This window comes from Erythrolamprus reginae, chromosome 4, assembly GCF_031021105.1.
Source record: "Erythrolamprus reginae isolate rEryReg1 chromosome 4, rEryReg1.hap1, whole genome shotgun sequence".
In the NCBI taxonomy this organism is placed as follows: Eukaryota; Metazoa; Chordata; class Lepidosauria; order Squamata; family Dipsadidae; genus Erythrolamprus; species Erythrolamprus reginae.
In genome coordinates, this window is record NC_091953.1 from 23,522,409 (window position 1) to 23,541,219 (window position 18,811).

Here is an 18,811-nt window from a genome sequence, read left to right on the forward strand (position 1 = left end):
ATGAAAGGGTAACAACTTTTATATTACCTTGAACCATGAGTATCGGTTCTTTGCCACCACCATGTGCCAGCATTTCTTTCCGATAACGTTCGCCCATTGCTCTGAAGGAAGAGAGAGCATTGTTTAATATCATCTGCAATCACCACCAGTTCAGCTTCGTATCACACCTCCCTCCAGGTTCCTCACTAAACTATCAAGAAACTTTGTAGTAAGATATAAATGTAATAAGTACCATATTTTTCAAAGTATAAGATGCACCTTCCCTCCTTAAAAAGTGTTGTGTGTGCTCCCTGTCAGCCGATAGAATGCTCAGATTCAGAGGGGGAAGGTGAAATGGAACCTGTCAATTTACCTGATTTAGGAAATGAAGAGAATTTTAATGAAGGTGAAATTGAAATGGGGGAGCAGCTTTTGAGTGACAGCCTGCAGACAGATGTGTCTTCAGGCAGTTCCAGCTGTCAGGATTTGAGATGGATTGATCCAAAATTCAGAAGGCAGCAGAAAAGGTCAGAAGAAATTAGTGGGAAGAAATTTTGAGATGCATTTCAGAGTGTAGTTAGTTAGTTAATTAATTAATTATATCACGTCCAGAATTGACGGAAACAGTAGCTGTTTACGTCAATCTGACATCCACCCAACATGGATTCCTGCCCGGGAGCTCCGGGATGTGAAGGTCTTATCGTGTGAGTTATTGCCTACTTATTGTCTTTCTAATCAGCAGAAACCGGCCTGATAATTAAGGAAAGCCTTCTAGCAGCCAGTGAAGCAATTATAAAGATAAATGATCTAGTTTATCATGGGAAAAAACGAAAGTAATTCTGCTGCGTCACAGAATTGTATTGTACTAGAATGAAGTAGAAGAAATAAATAGAAGTGTTACTGTTTGAACATTAAGTTGAGAAGCAATTTATTCAACTATCATCTGACTAGCCTGAACCAGAACAAAAAGGGGATGAAAATGTTAGTGCCTCTCATACACCGAATACATACAATATACCCCATTTTTGTGAAAATTGGCCAATTTTTCGCAAAAATGGGGCACACAGAGGGTTTGCGAGGCCTGCTTAGTGCTCCTGGGGGCTGGGGAGGAAAAAAACATTATTTTTTAAAATAAAACTTTATTAATTTTCATAAAAGGTGACAAACATACAAACATTTAACATAAAGTAGGGGTTACAATTTCCTCTCTTGTTGTAGAAGTCAAATTTTTTTACTGAAAAAGAATACATTATTAATACCTTAAGTCAACATATTAATTTAAGTGAAAAGAAGAAATTTTGCTCAACCTTACAATAAAAAAATTTCATACGGAAAAAGAAAAAGAAAAAGAAAAGATAAATCATTTTAGTATATTTATAATTCTCACATAGGTTTTACATTTAATTTTCCTTCTTATTTATCCATATATACACCTTATTCCAAATAATATAAAATTCTGATTCCTCCTGATTATTTAACCTTCTTGTTATCATATCCATCTCGGCGCAGTCCAATATTTTCTTAATTACCTCTTCACCTTTGGGAATATTTTCCCCTTTCCAATTTTGCGCATAAACTATCCTGGCCACGGTCAAAATATGAATAACTGGCTAGAGAATATCTTTTTTTTCTTACTTATCTCTTCGAAATCTTGGTGCATCTTATACACTGGTGGGTCTTATAGTCCGAAAGATACTGTATCTTTTCTTAGTAAGGGAATTGCTGATGGCCATCACAAATCTTTACTCCTTTTAGCTTTTAAAAGTAAAGGCAATAACTGGATGTCCCATTGTATAACTACATAATTACAAAGTCCATTTCTATTTTCATCAGGAAAAACAGAGGGAAAAGCCATGTTGGCAGATTATAAAATCCAATATGGTGGAAGCATCAGGCGCTCGCTCACCTTGACAGAACTAAGCCTGTGTGTCCCCTACTTTAAGAGGGCCAATTTGGGCACAGGTGCAGTGACAGGTCTTCTCTAAGGTTGCCTCATTTTTCAGAACACATACTTTCATGAGATATTGCTTGACCCCTTCCTTCCCTGCATTCCATAAAAAACTTAAAGAGAATTTTATTCTTTTGTTTCTGGGTTACCTTTATGGATATATGTATGTTGTTTTTTGTAAACTTTCCAGAATCTCCATGGACTTGACATTCAAAATAATATGAACGAGACACTCAAATTTAACTCATTTCTCAGCAGATCTGAGCAGCAAAGAGTCCTATCACACCCTATACAGTGGTACCTCGACATACGAGTTTAATTCGTGCCAGAGCCGACCTCGTATGTCGATCATCTCGTATCTCAAACAAATGCATTTAGATTTGGCTTTTCGCCCGGAGATAACTGGAAAGAATGGAATTCTTGCACCACCTAATGGACGCTCGGCTCGTATCCCGAATTTGAGCTCGGGTGTCGAACAGAAATTTTGCTTGCGTCGCAGCTCGTAACTTGAAATACTCGCATGTGGAGCAGCTCGTATCTAGAGGTAATACTGTATATATCTGCATATACCAGCTGAGGTTCCAAAGTGTTTTTCTTCTTGAATTTCTCCCATATGCAGAGGTGTAAACCAGTGCCACAACAGGTACCCATCTCAACTCACAATAAATACTTTACTCCTGGGTTGGATAAAAATATTGTAACAAGAAAAAGAAGAGCAGTATAGATGAAACATTTCAATGATACCTGGTTAATCAATACTTTTTTTTAAACTGTAGTGCTCCACATTTTACTTCATACCTGTTGAATGGATCCTGTGCAAAGCACTGCTTCCACACCATAGATGATACAGCCCTAGACAGGAGGTAGGAATAGTACTTAGCGCCGTAACCCACAAGATGGCTGAATCGGAGCTGCCAGGCCTATACAGTATATGAAACAGAGTTAAAAAGGAGGAGATTGTAATTCTAGATTATTTTTGCTCTGAAACTAAAGTAACTATTTTATAATTTACACACACACACATACTGTACATCAGTCATCCTTAAACAAATTATTTTTAAAGAAAAATCACTTTGCAAGTTAGAGATGCCATTGTGTTTTTGTTGTGGCCTGTGCACCTGGTAGCGGATCCATCCCGAGATGCTACCTTCTGTTGTGGTTGGCTCTGGCCCAGCTCCTGCCCCAGGGAATAGGGAGGTAGATGCAGGGGAAACTTCAACATGTCATAGACCTGTGTTATTGCCGACAGAATCAGATCAGAGTTTAGTTTCCTTGGACGAAGAAGAAGATGGGAGTGACTCGGCAGAGGAGGGCTTGGCACACAGCCAAGGCAGTCAATCTTCCTTATCTTCTATTGCTTCAGATTATGACGTTTTGGACCCACGTAAGCGCAGAATTATGCGTAGAAGAGACCAAGTAAGAACATATTACAGGAAATAAGGGAGGCCACCTGTGTTTGGGTGGGGCTCCAGGAATTAGGGCTGCTGCTATAAATAGCAGCATGTGGGTTTGGCCATTGTGGAAGAATATCTGTTGCAGTTTCGTCAGGAATCTTGTGTGCTGGACTTTGTTGCTTTTTCACGCCTTTGAAACCAAAGCAGAGCCGATTCCAGCTACTGAGCATGCGCAGAAGCCAAATTGCATGAGGGAATGCATGCGTGAGGTGGGCAAAATGTTGCGATGCGAATCGGTGGCAACGGTAAAGGGAATCCATCCCTGCAGTGAAGGTAGATCTTTGCTACCATTCAAAGAAAAATCTTCCTACTTATCCAAATACAAATACGGAAAAAAAGATAACGTCAGCCCTTCAAAGTAGGCCATGGAAGACACCTCACTAGGATTATGGAAATTCTACTTTATCATTGTAGATTACAAAAACAGAATCTTGAAAGCTTGCCATAGTTTTTGTCTATTTCCTCTTATAGCAACGAAATCATGCCTTTTTTCTTTCCGAGGACTGAATTAGTATTTTCCTTTACAACTTCTAACAATTCTAATATATCTTCCTTTGTCAACAAAAACTTTCCATTCCTGTACAAATGTCTATCTGTTAATTTTAATATTGTCTGTAATGGATTCATTCTCTGTTTCGGCTTTAAATACTGCTAATATCACTTCTACACATATTTCTAAATATCTACAGATCCCTCACATCCTGGATATAAATGCCTCAACTTCTACCCTTAAAACAATGCTACAGAGCACTGCACAGCAGAACAACTAGACACAAAGACAGTTTTCCCCGAATGGCATCATTCTGCTTAACAACTAATTCCCACAACACTGTCAAATAATTTACTAAGACTGTACTACTATTAGACTTCTCTTCTTTACTAGTATCTATCTTTTCCCCTTATTACTATAACCATGTTGCTTGTATCTTTCAATTATATTGCTTTTGTTTGCTAGTACGATTTGGTAGCTGATTAGTAAACTTGACTATCACTGTTGTATCTTTTTATATCTTTATTCTCCTTATGTACACTGAGAGCATATACACCAAAGACGAATTCTTTGTGTGTCCATTGTATTCTATTGTGTTCTATGTTCTACTCTACTCTACTCTAAGCAGTGTTTAAAAAGCCAGAAAGGTATCTGTAAGGCAGTGTTTCTCAACATTGGTAAACTTGTGTTCAAGCTGGATGGAAATTCTGAGTTATAAAATCCATACATTTTAACGTTGCCAAGATTGAAAAACACTGCAATAGGGGGGGGAAATCGTGTTGCTTAGATGGAATAGAAACATAGAAACATAGAAGTCTGACGGCAGAAAAAGACCTCATGGTCCATCTAGTCTGCCCTTATACTATTTTCTGTATTTTATTTTAGGATGGATATATGTTTATCCCAGGCATGTTTAAATTCAGTTACTGTGGATTTATCTACCACGTCTGCTGGAAGTTTGTTCCAAGGATCTACTACTCTTTCAGTAAAATAATATTTTCTCATGTTGCTTTTGATCTTTCCCCCAACTAACTTCAGATTGTGTCCCCTTGTTCTTGTGTTCACTTTCCTATTAAAAACACTTCCCTCCTGGACCTTATTTAACCCTTTAATATATTTAAATGTTTCGATCATGTCCCCCCTTTTCCTTCTGTCCTCCAGACTATACAGATTGAGTTCATGAAGTCTTTCCTGCTACGTTTTATGCTTAAGACCTTCCACCATTCTTGTAGCCCGTCTTTGGACCCGTTCAATTTTGTCAATATCTTTTTGTAGGTGAGGTCTCCAGAACTGAACACAGTATTCCAAGTGTGGTCTCACCAGCATTCTATATAGCGGGATAATAATCTCCCTCTTCCTGCTTGTTATACCTCTAGCTATGCAGCCAAGCATCCTACTTGCTTTCCCTACCGCCTGACTGCACTGTTCACCCATTTTGAGACTGTCAGAAATCACTACCCTAAATCCTTTTCTTCTGAAGTATTTGCTAACACAGAACTGCCAATACAATACTCAGATTGAGGATTCCTTTTCCCCAAGTGCATTATTTTACATTTGGAAACATTAAACTGCAGTTTCCATTGCTTTGACCATTTCTCTAGTAAAGCTAAATCATTTACCATATTACAGACGCCTCCAGGAATATCAACCCTATTGCACACTTTAGAGTCATTGGCAAATAGGCAAACCTTCCCTACCAAACCTTCCCCTATGTCACTCACAAACATATTAAAAAGAATAGGACCCATCTATCCTATCATTTGGAACTTACTATCAATGTTTCCAAATAAACTAGCACTCTACTCTGTGATAAAACTCTTACCATTTTTCTCAAATAGACATTGGTCTTGTTTTTATAAAATGTTTGTTCTTCTAAAATAAAGTGTTCCTTATGTTCTACCAACAAACAACTATTCTTTCTATAATTGCTTGCAGGCTGCACGCAACATAAAAAGAAGACATTAAACAAAAAGCATATTTTAGCTTTCAAATTAAAATCAGCATTTTTTTTTCTCCCCAAGTAACTTTCCTAAACTAATGTCTGATAATATGTTCAGCTTCAACTTACATTATTCTACATCTAGAGCAAAAATATTTTGGCAGCAGCATGTATACCCCCCCCCCTCGCTTTACCTACTCTCTTTCCCATAATGCAAAACACACAGCACATTTAAAAATAAGCAACAGGGTACATTATACAAGGTTTTAAAAAAAAAAAAAAAAAAAGTTTTGATCTGCATTTTTTTTTCCACCTGAGGGTTTAATGTTTCAATGGAGGGAAAGTTTTAATGTTTGCGGTATTGTTTGAATAGAACTGGGGTTCTGAATTATTTTCCAAATGGACTGACAAAATTGTGAAAGTGTACTTTTTTTTTTACAATTTTGGATTCCCCCCCTCCCAATAATGAGAGAATTATTTTGATCTTCCAAGGAAGTTGTTTGCAAATGTTCCTCTTTGACGAAACCGATCTTGCTTCAAAATAACTATAGATTAATAACCTGCAGATTAATAAATTGCTTTTATTTTATCTTAAATCTTCCAAGAATACAAGAGTAGGCCATTCTCTTCTAACCCTAATTTTCCTTCCCCATCCTCTACTGTTTTAGCCAATCCCCCTTTAATCCTATCCAAGTTAGTGATTATTACCATATATTGAGTTAATGAATTCCACAAGCTAATCTTGCACTGCATGAAGAAATAGTTTGTTTTGTCTATTCTAACATCTTGAATATGTTAATGCTCAGTTCCTTTTTCCCCCAAAGTAAAAAGTTCCAACCATTCTAGGTCCCATTGTTATAGGTAAGGTGTTATGGCCACTTGATTATTTGAACTGCCTATTTTTGTACCTTTTCCAGCTCCAAAATCATATAAAGAACTTCTATTGATGGCCCTCTAAAACAGAATGTGACTATGTCTTAGAAAAGCTCTATAGAAGTTTTAGTTTGCCCAAATTATTTTTTAATGAAAGTGCATCTATAAAAATGTATGGCGATTAAAATAATGTATTCCATAGAATTAATTTATCAAAGATAACAGAAACCTGCTGATTTTGTTATCGACACGACTAGATTAGATTATTGTGGCTGAAATTTTACTTTGGAACTGCTCAAAAGTAGTAGTAGTTGTTATTATTATTATTATTTTTGTTGTTATTATTATTATTATTTAGATTTGTATGCAGCCCCTCTCCGAAGACTCATTGTTGGGATTTAGACAGCATATACATTTTAAAAACAATAATATTTTAATTAATTGAAATACTTTTAACTTCATGCAGCTATAAAATGTGTCTCACCGTTTAAAATACCAAGTGGGGCATATATGGTTTAATGCTAGGAGAACAGTAAGACAATATTAATATTTTCACCAAATTCCTATTTTATTTTTTATTAATTAATTGGATTTATATACTGCTCCTCTCCAAGGACATTTATAAAAGATGTCCGTAGTAGCTAAAAAAAGAATATCTTTTTAAATGTAAACAGTAAAACTAAGACAAACAAATCTTCACACAAATATGAAGTTTTCTTTTAGATAAGGAACAGTATGATTAATTTGCTGTTTTGTTAGTCTAGTGCTTTTATTTAGAAATTTATATGATAGTAAATCCCAAGTTAGTTGCCTGTCTCCTTAGAACAGTAATACAATGTCACTTCAAAGCCAATAGTTTGTTTGTGATAATGCATTAACAAAATTTTGAATTATTATGAGCCTGAACTGTACAAAGATTTGCATTTATAAATAATAATCAGAATGCATGCCATATATAGGAGCAAATATATGTATATTTAGTCTACTGTGTTTCCCCCAAAATACGACCTACTCAGAAAGTAAGTCCTAGCTTGATTTTTACACGTGAGCCCAAATAAGCTCTACCACCAAAATAGAAATTATTTAAGTGTTCTTTCTATGTAATTAGAAATCTGACATGAGTTTTTTGGGGGGACTTGATATGAATACGCAATTCTTTGTGTTAACTGTGACTTTTGAAGTCTAGTATTTAAAATTAGATTATGCAGAGTAATAAAAAGAACATGTAAATAACATGAGGATGAAAGAAATAGAAGGGACAGAAGGAAAAGGGGGGACATGATCGAAACATTTAAATATGTTAAAGGGTTAAATAAGGTCCAGGAGGGAAGTGTTTTTAATAGGAAAGTGAACACAAGTACAAGGGGACACAATCTGAAGTTAGTTGGGGGAAAGATCAAAAGCAACATGAGAAAATATTATTTTACTGAAAGAGTAGTAGATCTCTAGAACAAACTTCTAGCAGACATGGTAGATAAATCCACAGTAACTGAATTTAAACATGCCTGGGATAAACATATATCCATCCTAAGATAAAATACAGAAAATAGTATAAGGGCAGACTAGATGGACCATGAGGTCTTTTTCTGCCGTCAGACTTCTATGTTTCTATATTTATCCGCAGGACATATAATAGTGAACAAAGTTCTGTGGTCACATATTTGTAGACATTGATTTATCGCGTATTTGTTGACTTTGATTTATAGTAATGTTATACTCAGAGCTATTCAGACCTATTTTGCAGTCTTTCACTCATTAACATTATTGCCTTTTAATAATGCAAACCTATGATTACTCAAAAATAAATTTCCCTGTTGAGACTCAATCTCAGGTGAAGGGAATTATAACTTATTCTTATTATTATTTATTAGATTTGTATGCCGTCCTTCATCGAAGACTATTATAAAAATAATAGATGGAACTCAAAAATAGAACTGTAAAAGAAGACTTGAAAAGACCCATGACATTTTGAAAAGTGAGTCAAGATTAAAGGTTTCCATTTATAATGCTTCTCTGCTTTTATTAGCAACTCATAAATAAACCGAGTAGGACAAGAGACATAAATATTTTTGTAGTAGTTTATATTGGAGAAGAGGAAAGGAATTTCACATGCAGTTAAGCACTTAGGTGTTTTTAGAAAGATACCATATGGGTCTTGAATTACAGAAATATACCAGCTATTATGGAGCACAAGACTGACATAGCAACAGTTGCTGGGATTTGAAACTCTTTACTGCTAAAGAGACTAGTTACCGCTATGTCCATTAGACCTCAATGAAAATTGAATTGTGTTAATTCAGTAGTCTACCCTCTCGCCATGTGATTCTGGGCTATACTATCATGCTGTGGGGTGGTGGCACAATGGTTAGAATGCAGTATTGAAGGCTAATTCTGCCAACTGGGAGAGGGGCGGCATACAAATCCAATAAAATCAATCAAATCAAATCTGTTTGAACTTGGCCAACTCAAGTTGATCCAACCCTTGCATCCTTTTGAGATCAGTAAAATAAGGACCCAGATTGTTGCGGGCAATATGTTGACTCTGTAAACAGCTTACAGAGAGCTGCAAAGTAGTATGAAGTGGTATATAAGTCTTAGATCTACTGCTACTGCTATATTAATTGAATGAATCTGTTTTTAGTATGGTTGCTCTTTTGTTTCCTGATTTCTATACTTTAAAATTTTTGGCCATGTTAACCAGAGATATGAGTTTGAGATGGACAGTCTTGTAACTTGAAATAATAAATAACAAGTTTTTAAAATAACTTTTAAAACCCCACTAATAACAATGAAAACATCTTGTGCTTGAAGCAGTTCACACATCCGTAACAAATCAAACCAAATAAATTAGGTTCCAGTAACTTCCTGGCCCAATGCTGGGGGATGATCCGGTTCTTCAATGCTTTACAAAAGACAGGCAAAAGTAGAGACATCTGGGTCTCTCTATACAAAAGCCAGATGTGCCTATTCAGGAGTAAGCTTTACTGAACTCAATGTGACTTACAGTGAAAAAACAGTATTCTCTATATGGTGGTGTTATCTATAATGTAACTGCAGAAATGAAAACTCTTCTTTGAAAAGAAGCCATCAGGATTTTGAAATTAATATTATATGTATGATATGTATGAACCGCCTGCTACCGCACGAATCCCAGCGACCGATAAGGTCCCACAGAGTTGGCCTTCTCTGGGTCCCGTCGACTAAACAATGTCGTTTGGCGGGCCAAAGGGGAAGAGCCTTTTCTGTGGCGGCCCCAGCCCTCTGGAACCAACTCCCCCCGGAGATTAGAACTGCCCCCACCCTCCCTGTCTTTCGTAAACTACTCAAGACTCACTTATACCGCCAGGCATGGGGGAGTTGAGACACCTTTCCCCCAGGCTTTTTTTTAATACTTTGTTTTATGTTTTGTATGAATGTGCTGTTTGGTTTTTTTAAAATAATGATAGGGTTTTATATGTTTTTTAATATTAGATTTGTTCCACTGCTATATTGTTTTTATTACTGTTGTGAGCCGCCCCGAGTCTTTGGAGAGAGGTGGCATACAAATCTAATAAAATACATAAATAAATAAATGAACCGACTCCTATAAAGCAGCCACCATAGAGTTTTTGCAGAATATTCCACAAAGAGGCTTATCCCATATTTACTTCATTGTTTTTCCCCCCCGATACAGTAATCCCTTGCTCCTTCGCGGTTCATCTTTTGCGGATTCGCTACTTCACGGGTTTTCAAAGGGGGCTTAAATCCATTAAAAATTCATAAAATTCTTCTACAGTACTACTGTACGCTGTTAAAGAAACTGGTAGGATATCACATGTAGTTCCAGCTGATGCAAAGGGTGCAAAGGGTGGGTTTTTAAAGTCCAAAGTTCTGTGTTAGCAAAAACTTCAGAAGAGAAGGATTCAGGGGTAGTGATTTCTGACAGTCTCAAAATGGGTGAGCAGTGTGGTCGGGCAGTAGGAAAAGCAAGTAGGATGCTTGGCTGCATAACTAGAGATATAACAAGCAGGAAGAGGGAGATTGTGATCCCCTTATATAGAGCACTGGTGAGACCACATTTGGAATACTGTGTTCAGTTCTGGAGACCTCACCTACAAAAAGATATTGACAAAATTGAATGGGTCCAAAGACGGGCTACAAGAATGGTGGAAGGTCTTAAGCATAAAACGTATCAGGAAAGACTTAATGAACTCAATCTGTATAGTCTGGAGGACAGAAGGAAAAGGGGGGACATGATCAAAACATTTAAATATGTCAAAGGGTTAAATAAGGTTCAGGAGGGAAGTGTTTTTAATAGGAAAGTGAACACAAGAACAAGGGGACACAATCTGAAGTTAGTTGGGGGAAAGATCAAAAGCAACGTGAGAAAATATTATTTCACTGAAAGAGTAGTAGATCCTTGGAACAAACTTCCAGCAGACGTGGTTGGTAAATCCACAGTAACTGAATTTGAACATGCCTGGGATAAACGTATATCCACTGTAAGATGAAATGCCGGAAATAGTATAAGGGCAGACTAGATGGACCATGAGGTCTTTTTCTGCCGTCAGTCTTCTATGTTTCTATGTTTTTATGTTTGTTAAATACATAAAAAAATATCTTTCCTCTACTTCACGGAAATTTGTTTTTCACGGGTGGTCTTGGAGCGCATCTCCCGCGAAAAATGATCACTGTAGTCAGCATCTTCAAGTTCAAAGTGAACACCTTTACCAAAGTGGTAAATTACAAGCATTCCAAAACTTAATGTTATTTTCAAAACTGATTCAAAAAGGCATTTAAAAAAATAAATAAATCTGTTCCTGTAAACAGAATTGGCAACAATGTATATTTGATTCTAAAATAGTCCACCTGCTTTTTATAAAACATTAACAACTAAAAAAAAAAAACAACCCTACAAGATTACATGTCATTCTAAAAGGTTCCTTCACTGATTTATGTCAGAGTATATATCCCTTTGGATATTCTATGAAGGGTACATTAAAATGCAGAAAATAATTACTGGGGAAAAGGAAATGAAAGAGAATAACATTCACCCTGTGTTCCCTCTCCTTGAAATGTCTGTAGCATCCCAAATGGTTCCCATTAACTTCGATAGGAATTTACTTAATAGGAATGCACTAAAAATAAAACCGTAGAGTGGGAAAAGTCAGGCAGTTCTTGAAATCCTAATTATGAGAATTTTAGGAAAACATACTCATTAAGAAATCATTACAAAATACTTACTTATTAGAATGTTGAATATGCCACTAAAAGAAAACAACTTTACGCAGTTACGTGAGGATGATCATTGCTAACCTTTATTTTCTTAAATTTATGAGATTTGCTACTCACAGTGTCGGGAGCATATGGCAATCCATAAAATTTCTCTTGTGTTTCCTTTAAAACGTCTGTGGTTGACTTTTTTAAAGGATGTTTCCCATGGTATATTTGATCCAAGACAGCATAAAAAACCTAGAGAAATATACTGATAAATATCTACACTCAAATGCAGAGATCCAACACACACACACACACAAAATAGTCAGAATAATTAACCAGACTTGGAGCAATTTAAAAAAAAATGAAGCTATAGTAGATGTACTTCTTGGGGTTTTTTCAGGAAAAATAATATTGAACAATTCCTTTCTCGAGGCATTCATATTTTCAAGATGAATCCAGTCTACTTCTATAGGACTGTAAGTTTGATCTTTATATACCATATTTTTGCATGCTTGTACACTCTTATTTACAAAATCCTCCCCTTTTAGAAGTTTGGGTGATGAATAAAACTGCTGTTATTTTATAAATTATGGAATGATTTCTGAAATTAAGATTAAACTTCAAGTTACATAGATTTAATTTAACACTGATTTAACTGCATTCAGATATTTGAAATAAATCTAAATATCCAATTATTAGCTCCGTGCTCTGTGAAAGTTAGCAAAACATTATAACATGACTTTGCTGGGACAAGCATTTTACTGGAGATATTTTTATTTTTTGCTCCTAGTGAGTACTAGTAATAGGAAGGCTATTAAATGTATCTGAGAACTTTCTTGATTACATTTTTTTTGGAGGGGGGGGGGACAAAACCTAATAGTGTTCCCTCGATTTTCGCGGGTTCGAACTGCGCGAAATGTCTATACCACGGTTTTTCAAAAATATTAATTAAAAAAATACTTTGCGGTTTTTTTCCCTATACCACGGTTTTTCCCACCCGATGACGTCATATGTAATTGCCAAACTTTCGTCTGCCTTTAATAAATATTTTCTTTAATAAACTTTAATAAATAAACATGGCGAGGAATAATCTAAATGGTTGCTAAGGGAATGGAAAATTGCAATTTAGGGGTTTAAAGTGTTAAGGGAAGGCTTGGGATACTGTTCATAGCCAAAAATAGTGTATTTACTTCCGCATCTCTACTTTGCGGAAATTCGACTTTCGCGGGCAGTCTCGGAACGCATCCCCCGCGAAAATCGAGGGAACACTACATTCGAGTGATTCAAGTATGCTTTTAAAATATCCCCATATTAACAACAAACAAAAGAAAGCAGCTATAAATATGTATGAGTGTCAATATAAAAAATAAACATCAGTCCACCCATCTGCCTAATCCAGAAATTATATCTCTGATGTTAAAAATAAAAATGAAGCACCTTTATCATGGATTTGGTATTCCACGTTTCCTCAATTAAACTGTGGAAGAGAAATGAAGTGGCAATAGCAAAGAATTTAAAAGTATAATTATCTTAGCCTTGATATCCTGTAGTGGCTTGGAAGGGACAGGCATGTAACCACAAATATGTTTCAGATTATCCTTGTTTTTTGCAGGGTGAGGTGGATAACCTAGGCAGAACGCTTAGTCATCTTGCGATTTCCAGCGAAAGCTTACGTTGAAAGAACTGTCTCTTTGCCAAAAGAAAGTTTTTATGATTTGCCATTATGACTCTTGTCCTAAAAGGTTCATTTTTCCCCAGAATGGACTACTTTAAAGACAGAGTCGGCCTCTTCAGGCCCTGTCGGCCAAACAATGGCAACTGGTGGGTCCATGGGGGGGGAGCCTTCTCTGTTGTGGCCCCGGCCCTCTGGAACCAACTCCCCCCAGAGATTAGAACTGCCCCCACCCTCCCTGACTTTCGTAAACTACTCAAGACTCACTTATGCCGCCAGGCATGGGGGAGTTAAGATATTCCTTCCCGCTAGGCCATTACAAGTTATGCATGGTATGTTTGTGTGTATGTTTGGTTTTATAATAAGGGTTTTTAGTTTAGTTTTATTAATTGGATTGTTACATGCTGTTTTTATCATTGTTGTTAGCCGCCCCGAGTCTGCGGAGAGGGGCGGCATACAAATCCAATAAATAAATAAATAAAATAAATCTTATCTAGAAGAGAAGAGACAGTATCTTCATTGGAACAACGGATGGGTTCCTTGACTGGTCAGATTCCTGCTATGTGTTATCATCATCATTATCATCATCACATTTTTCATGAACGGGCGGGGTCCACTTTTTAGGTTAACAAGCACCATCACTTCCACTTCCACTGCTTCAATGAATTGACACGGGGTGGAGATGTACAGCTGAGTGTCGTTAGCATGCTGATGGAAACTCACCCCGTGCCTATGGATGATCTCACCCAGCGGTTTCATGTAGATATTGAAGAGTAGGGGAGAGAAAACCAACTCCTAAGGCACCCTACAGAAAAGGAGCCTAGGAGACAATCTCTGCCCCCCTCCCAACACCAACTGGCTGTAAGGGTTTGGATGGGCATCAACAAGCTCAAGCTCAACTCTGACAAGACTGAGTGGCTGTGGGTTTTGCCTCCCAAGGACAATCCCACCTGTCCATCCATCACTTGGGTAGTGGGGGGGAGAATCCTGACCCCCTCAGAGGGTCCACAACTTGTCAGTCCTCTTAGATCCACAGCTGAGGTTAGAGCAACATCTCTCAGCTGTGGCTAGAAGGACTTTTGCACAGGTTCACCTGTTGCACCAGTTGTGAACGTATTTGGACAGGGAGTCTCTTCTCAGTCACTCACATCCTCATCACCTCTAGGCTCTAGGTGGGGTTGACCTTGAAGAATGTCTGGAAACTGCAACTAGTCCAGCATGCAGTCGCGAGAGCTGTGTTGGGTGTACCCAGGTATTCCCACATCAGCCCAGCACTCCGTGAGATGCACTGGCTGCCGATTGGTCTCCGAATGCAATTCAAGGTATTGGTTATCACCTATAAAGCCCTCCATGGCCTTGGGCCAGATTATTTACGGGACCATCTTCTGCCTCATATATCCCAGCGACCAATTAGGTCACACAGAGTCGGCCTCTTCAGCCCCTGTCGGCCAAACAATGCCAACTGGTGGGCCCACGGGGGGGGGGAGCCTTCTCTGTTGTGGCCCCAGCCCTCTGGAACAAACTCCCCCTGGAGATTCGCTCTGCCCCCACCCTCCTTGCCTTTCAAAAGGCGTTAAAAACACATCCATGCCAGTAGGCCTGGGGATCATGAGCTTCGCTCCAACCATTTGTATGAAAGAAGTATGATTGATTGTTTTAATAGTGGGTTTTATATATTTTTAATATTTGTGTTTATTTTTACCATTGTGATCCACCCCGGCCTATAAATCGAATTAAATAAACAAACAAACAAATAAATAAATGTACCTGAAGTTGCATATCAGCGGCAGCACATACTTTTTTAGATTCACAGAGTCTGGACACCATGTTTTTAGGCAGTGGCTTTTAACAGAAAAAAAGAGGACATGTTTCAAACAATTTTTATCTGCGATTATAATAAAGGTAAGTTTGTACAATATCCTTAAGCTAAAAAGGAACAATGTCTGGGTTTCTAACTGTCCTTTATGAAGAGGTGCTTAGTTTAGCCTGACCTTGTTACCTTATTACTGAAAGAAAAGTATTAGGACAAGTGGAAACACAGCCAAAAGCACCAGAGAACAGAAAACCAAAAAAAGATCCAAAACAAATACATTCAAAAAGTTAGGGTTGCGTTGCAACCTGAGATATTCTTATTAAATTTCAATAACCCGTATCTTTGCAAAATATATAAATTGGCATTGTGCATGTTAATGTCTTCTTTGGAAAAATGACTGGCTAAATTGTATAGGCACGTTTCAACGTCTAGAATAAAATAGAATAACTTTGCGTTTAGAAAGTAAGTTTGATATAGGTTTTTAATGTAATTGGAAAGCATTCTTAGATTACAATTTCGTGCAGGGAATTTAACATGTAAAATTGGGGTTTGGATTTTATATCTAAATTTAATGTAAAATTTACAGCACTGCTTTAATGTCTTTTTTGGCTACCTACAGTGGGTTTTGTTTTAATGATTGAATGAATCTTGCCAACAATTTTAAACTTTAAAGCTCAACAGAGGGCTACATTTTCCAGGTGTAGCCTGCTACGTCTTGTTGTGATTCCGTCCAAGGCCCCTCAGGGAACGGCTGATCTTCTGTCGGTTTCCTGCTCAGAGGGGGAGGATGAGGAACAGGAGGTGCAGGCAGACGAGGAGGAGGAATCCCAGGCTGAGGAAGAGGGGGAACAGCCAGAGGCCCCCGAGAGGGAGCTCTCCCCAGCAAGCAGCCTGGATTCCTTAGAGGAAAATGCACAAGCAATAATCGATCTGCGACAGAGAAGAGCAAAACAAAGAAGGGACCAATTGGCTAGGTACTTTCAGCACTAAAGAGGCAACAGCTGGGTTTGGGTGTGGTGCTCTCTGGAAAGGCTAAAAGGCAGACCCACCCTTCCTGGCTTGTGGAGTATTATCTTTGGGAGTCCTGGGACCTGGCTGTGATCTTTGGCGTCTTGGAATTCTGGTTTGTGACTTTGAATACTGAAACCTTGGGGGAAAAAGGTGGGGGTCTTATGCTCTACAGTGGTGGGTGTGCCAGCAAGAAGTTTGCTGTATTGTCTGGACATCAGGACTCTGCTGTAAAGTCTCCTAGCCTGCCTGTTGGGAAGAACAGGTTTTTCTCTGTGTTTATTTTTCAAGCTATAAAGTACTTTTGCTTTTACCAGCGTGTCTGGCTGTTTTTTCCAGTTGGTGTTGAGGTCTGGGGGAACCCAGACAGAACACGTCTTAGCCCATATAATCCTGCCTAATAAACTGAAAGGTTTTCTTAGCTTCTAAAATCTTCAGTCATTCCACAAACTTTGCATCTGAAATATACACAATACACTACAGAGAGCAGATCTGGGGTAGTGGTTAAGGCATCAAGCTAGGAGTTGGTAGACGGTGAATTCTAGCCCCACCTTTGGCACAAAACCAGCTGGACAACTCTTTCAGTCCTACGGAGGAGACAATGGCATGGGAAGTGACATTTGGCACTTCCAAATACAATGCCAGAAAAACCAAGGTTATCTACAACACACGGTTGAGGACAAGACAGCTAGAAGACTAGCAGAGTACATTAATGACGCCCAACTAGTTGTGAGAAAACATTGCAAAAAATCTCATAATCACATGGACAGATTTAAAATCAGTTTCAACTGGGAAACTACTTGTGTCTTAGAGCAAGCCAAATAAAAAATACTGGAAGCCTGGCATTCAGACTTATCAGTCATTATTAGACACATAGAGATTTCTACCTTTATATACCATTCAAAAGATAATTTAAAAAAACAGGAAGGAAACAAAAAGACTATATATATATATATGATACAAACACAAATAACTAAAGATATACTGGAAGTGAAAAATAGATAAGAAACATTCCTAAACTTAAAGGCTATTTCGCACAGTAATTGTTCAGGCAAGATTACAATTTTCTCATCCAAAAACAGCCATATAATTATAAAAAATTAGGAACATTAAATAAGCAACACTGTAATTTTCTATAGCACCATTTAACTAACCAACACACATTTGCTCCATACAGTAGTAATGCAGCTATTCTGGGACTTATTCCCCAGATATGGTCCTTTGATTAGGGTCAGACTTTTTAGCTAGAAAAATAGCTCTCTTCTCCCCTCCGAACAGTAAAGAACATAAACATACTAAAAATAATTAAAAGAACAACCACAGACTTCAATGTCAGACCACACACAGTCCTAATTAACACCATACAGATGAAAGCTAAACAAATGGACACAATATTTCCTCCCTAGCTCTTCTAATAAAAGAAAGTAGCTGATAATTACTACTTTACCACTTAATCTTTTACTCCTCTGGGCTCCAGAACTATAGCCCATAATGATGCAGTGGTATGCGTTGATTAAACAAGCAGGATGTGGCAGTAGATCCAGGGAACAGGGCTAAATTAAATACACATACAATACTGCATCACTGGGTTACAATCTACCTCTTCACCCACAACATGATAAGTATGCTCAATAAAAGAAGGACTAGAAGAGGTTCTAAATATTTTTGGGAGGGTTTTTTTTAATGAGGTTCATTAAGCATTTTTGTCCTACTATTAAAAATGGATGGGCCATGCTACACTAGGGAAATTATTTTATTTATTTACTTGACAATCAAGTATAGGATAATAGTTTATATAAACATAACAGAAAGTAATGATAAAAGAAGACAATAGGACAGTAGGACAGGGACGGTAGGCACAATGATGCGTTTATGCACGCCCCTTACAGACCTCTTAGAAAAGGGGAGAGGTCAACTGTAGGCAATCTAAGGTTGAAGATTTTGGGGTTTGGGGAAGAAACAACAGAGTCAGATAGTGAATTCCAGGTGTTGATCACTCTATTGCTGAAGTTGTATTTTCTGCAGTCTAGTTTGGAGCGGTTTAAATTTAGTTTGTATCTATTACAAGTTGTGTGTTGTTGCAGTCGAAGGTGGCACGCCCGTTTTTTGCTCTCACCAGGCTTCAGAGACATTCTAGGAGCCTGGAGAGGGTGAAAATGGCTTCCTCACACCCCTGGAGGCCCTCTGGTTGGGGGAGGCCGTTTTCGCCCTCCCAGGCTCCTAGAAAGGCTCTGCAGATTGGGGAGAGCAAAAACAGGCCCTTCCTACCCCCTGCTACCCCTTTGGAGGCCAGAAATTTATTTATTTATTTATTTTATTTATTGGATTTGTATGCCGCCCCTCTCCGGAGACTTGGGGCGGCTAACAACAATAATAAAACAATGTACAATAATGATCCAATAAATACTAAAAATGATTAAAAAGTTGGGAAATGGG

The 18,811-nt window shown here is 37.8% G+C and overlaps 1 protein-coding gene across 1 annotated transcript in view; it reads right to left on the reverse strand.

Moving 5' to 3' along the window:
• MIPEP (mitochondrial intermediate peptidase) overlaps positions 1 to 18,811 on the reverse strand; it is a 77,625-nt gene that overhangs the window by 16,125 nt on the left and 42,689 nt on the right. The window contains exons 15-18 of the mRNA XM_070749786.1: positions 15,322 to 15,396; positions 12,015 to 12,134; positions 2,726 to 2,847; positions 28 to 101 (exon numbers count right to left, since the gene is read on the reverse strand). Coding sequence (XP_070605887.1) covers positions 28 to 101; positions 2,726 to 2,847; positions 12,015 to 12,134; positions 15,322 to 15,396 — 391 coding nt within the window. The remainder of the gene's footprint in view (positions 1 to 27; positions 102 to 2,725; positions 2,848 to 12,014; positions 12,135 to 15,321; positions 15,397 to 18,811) is intronic.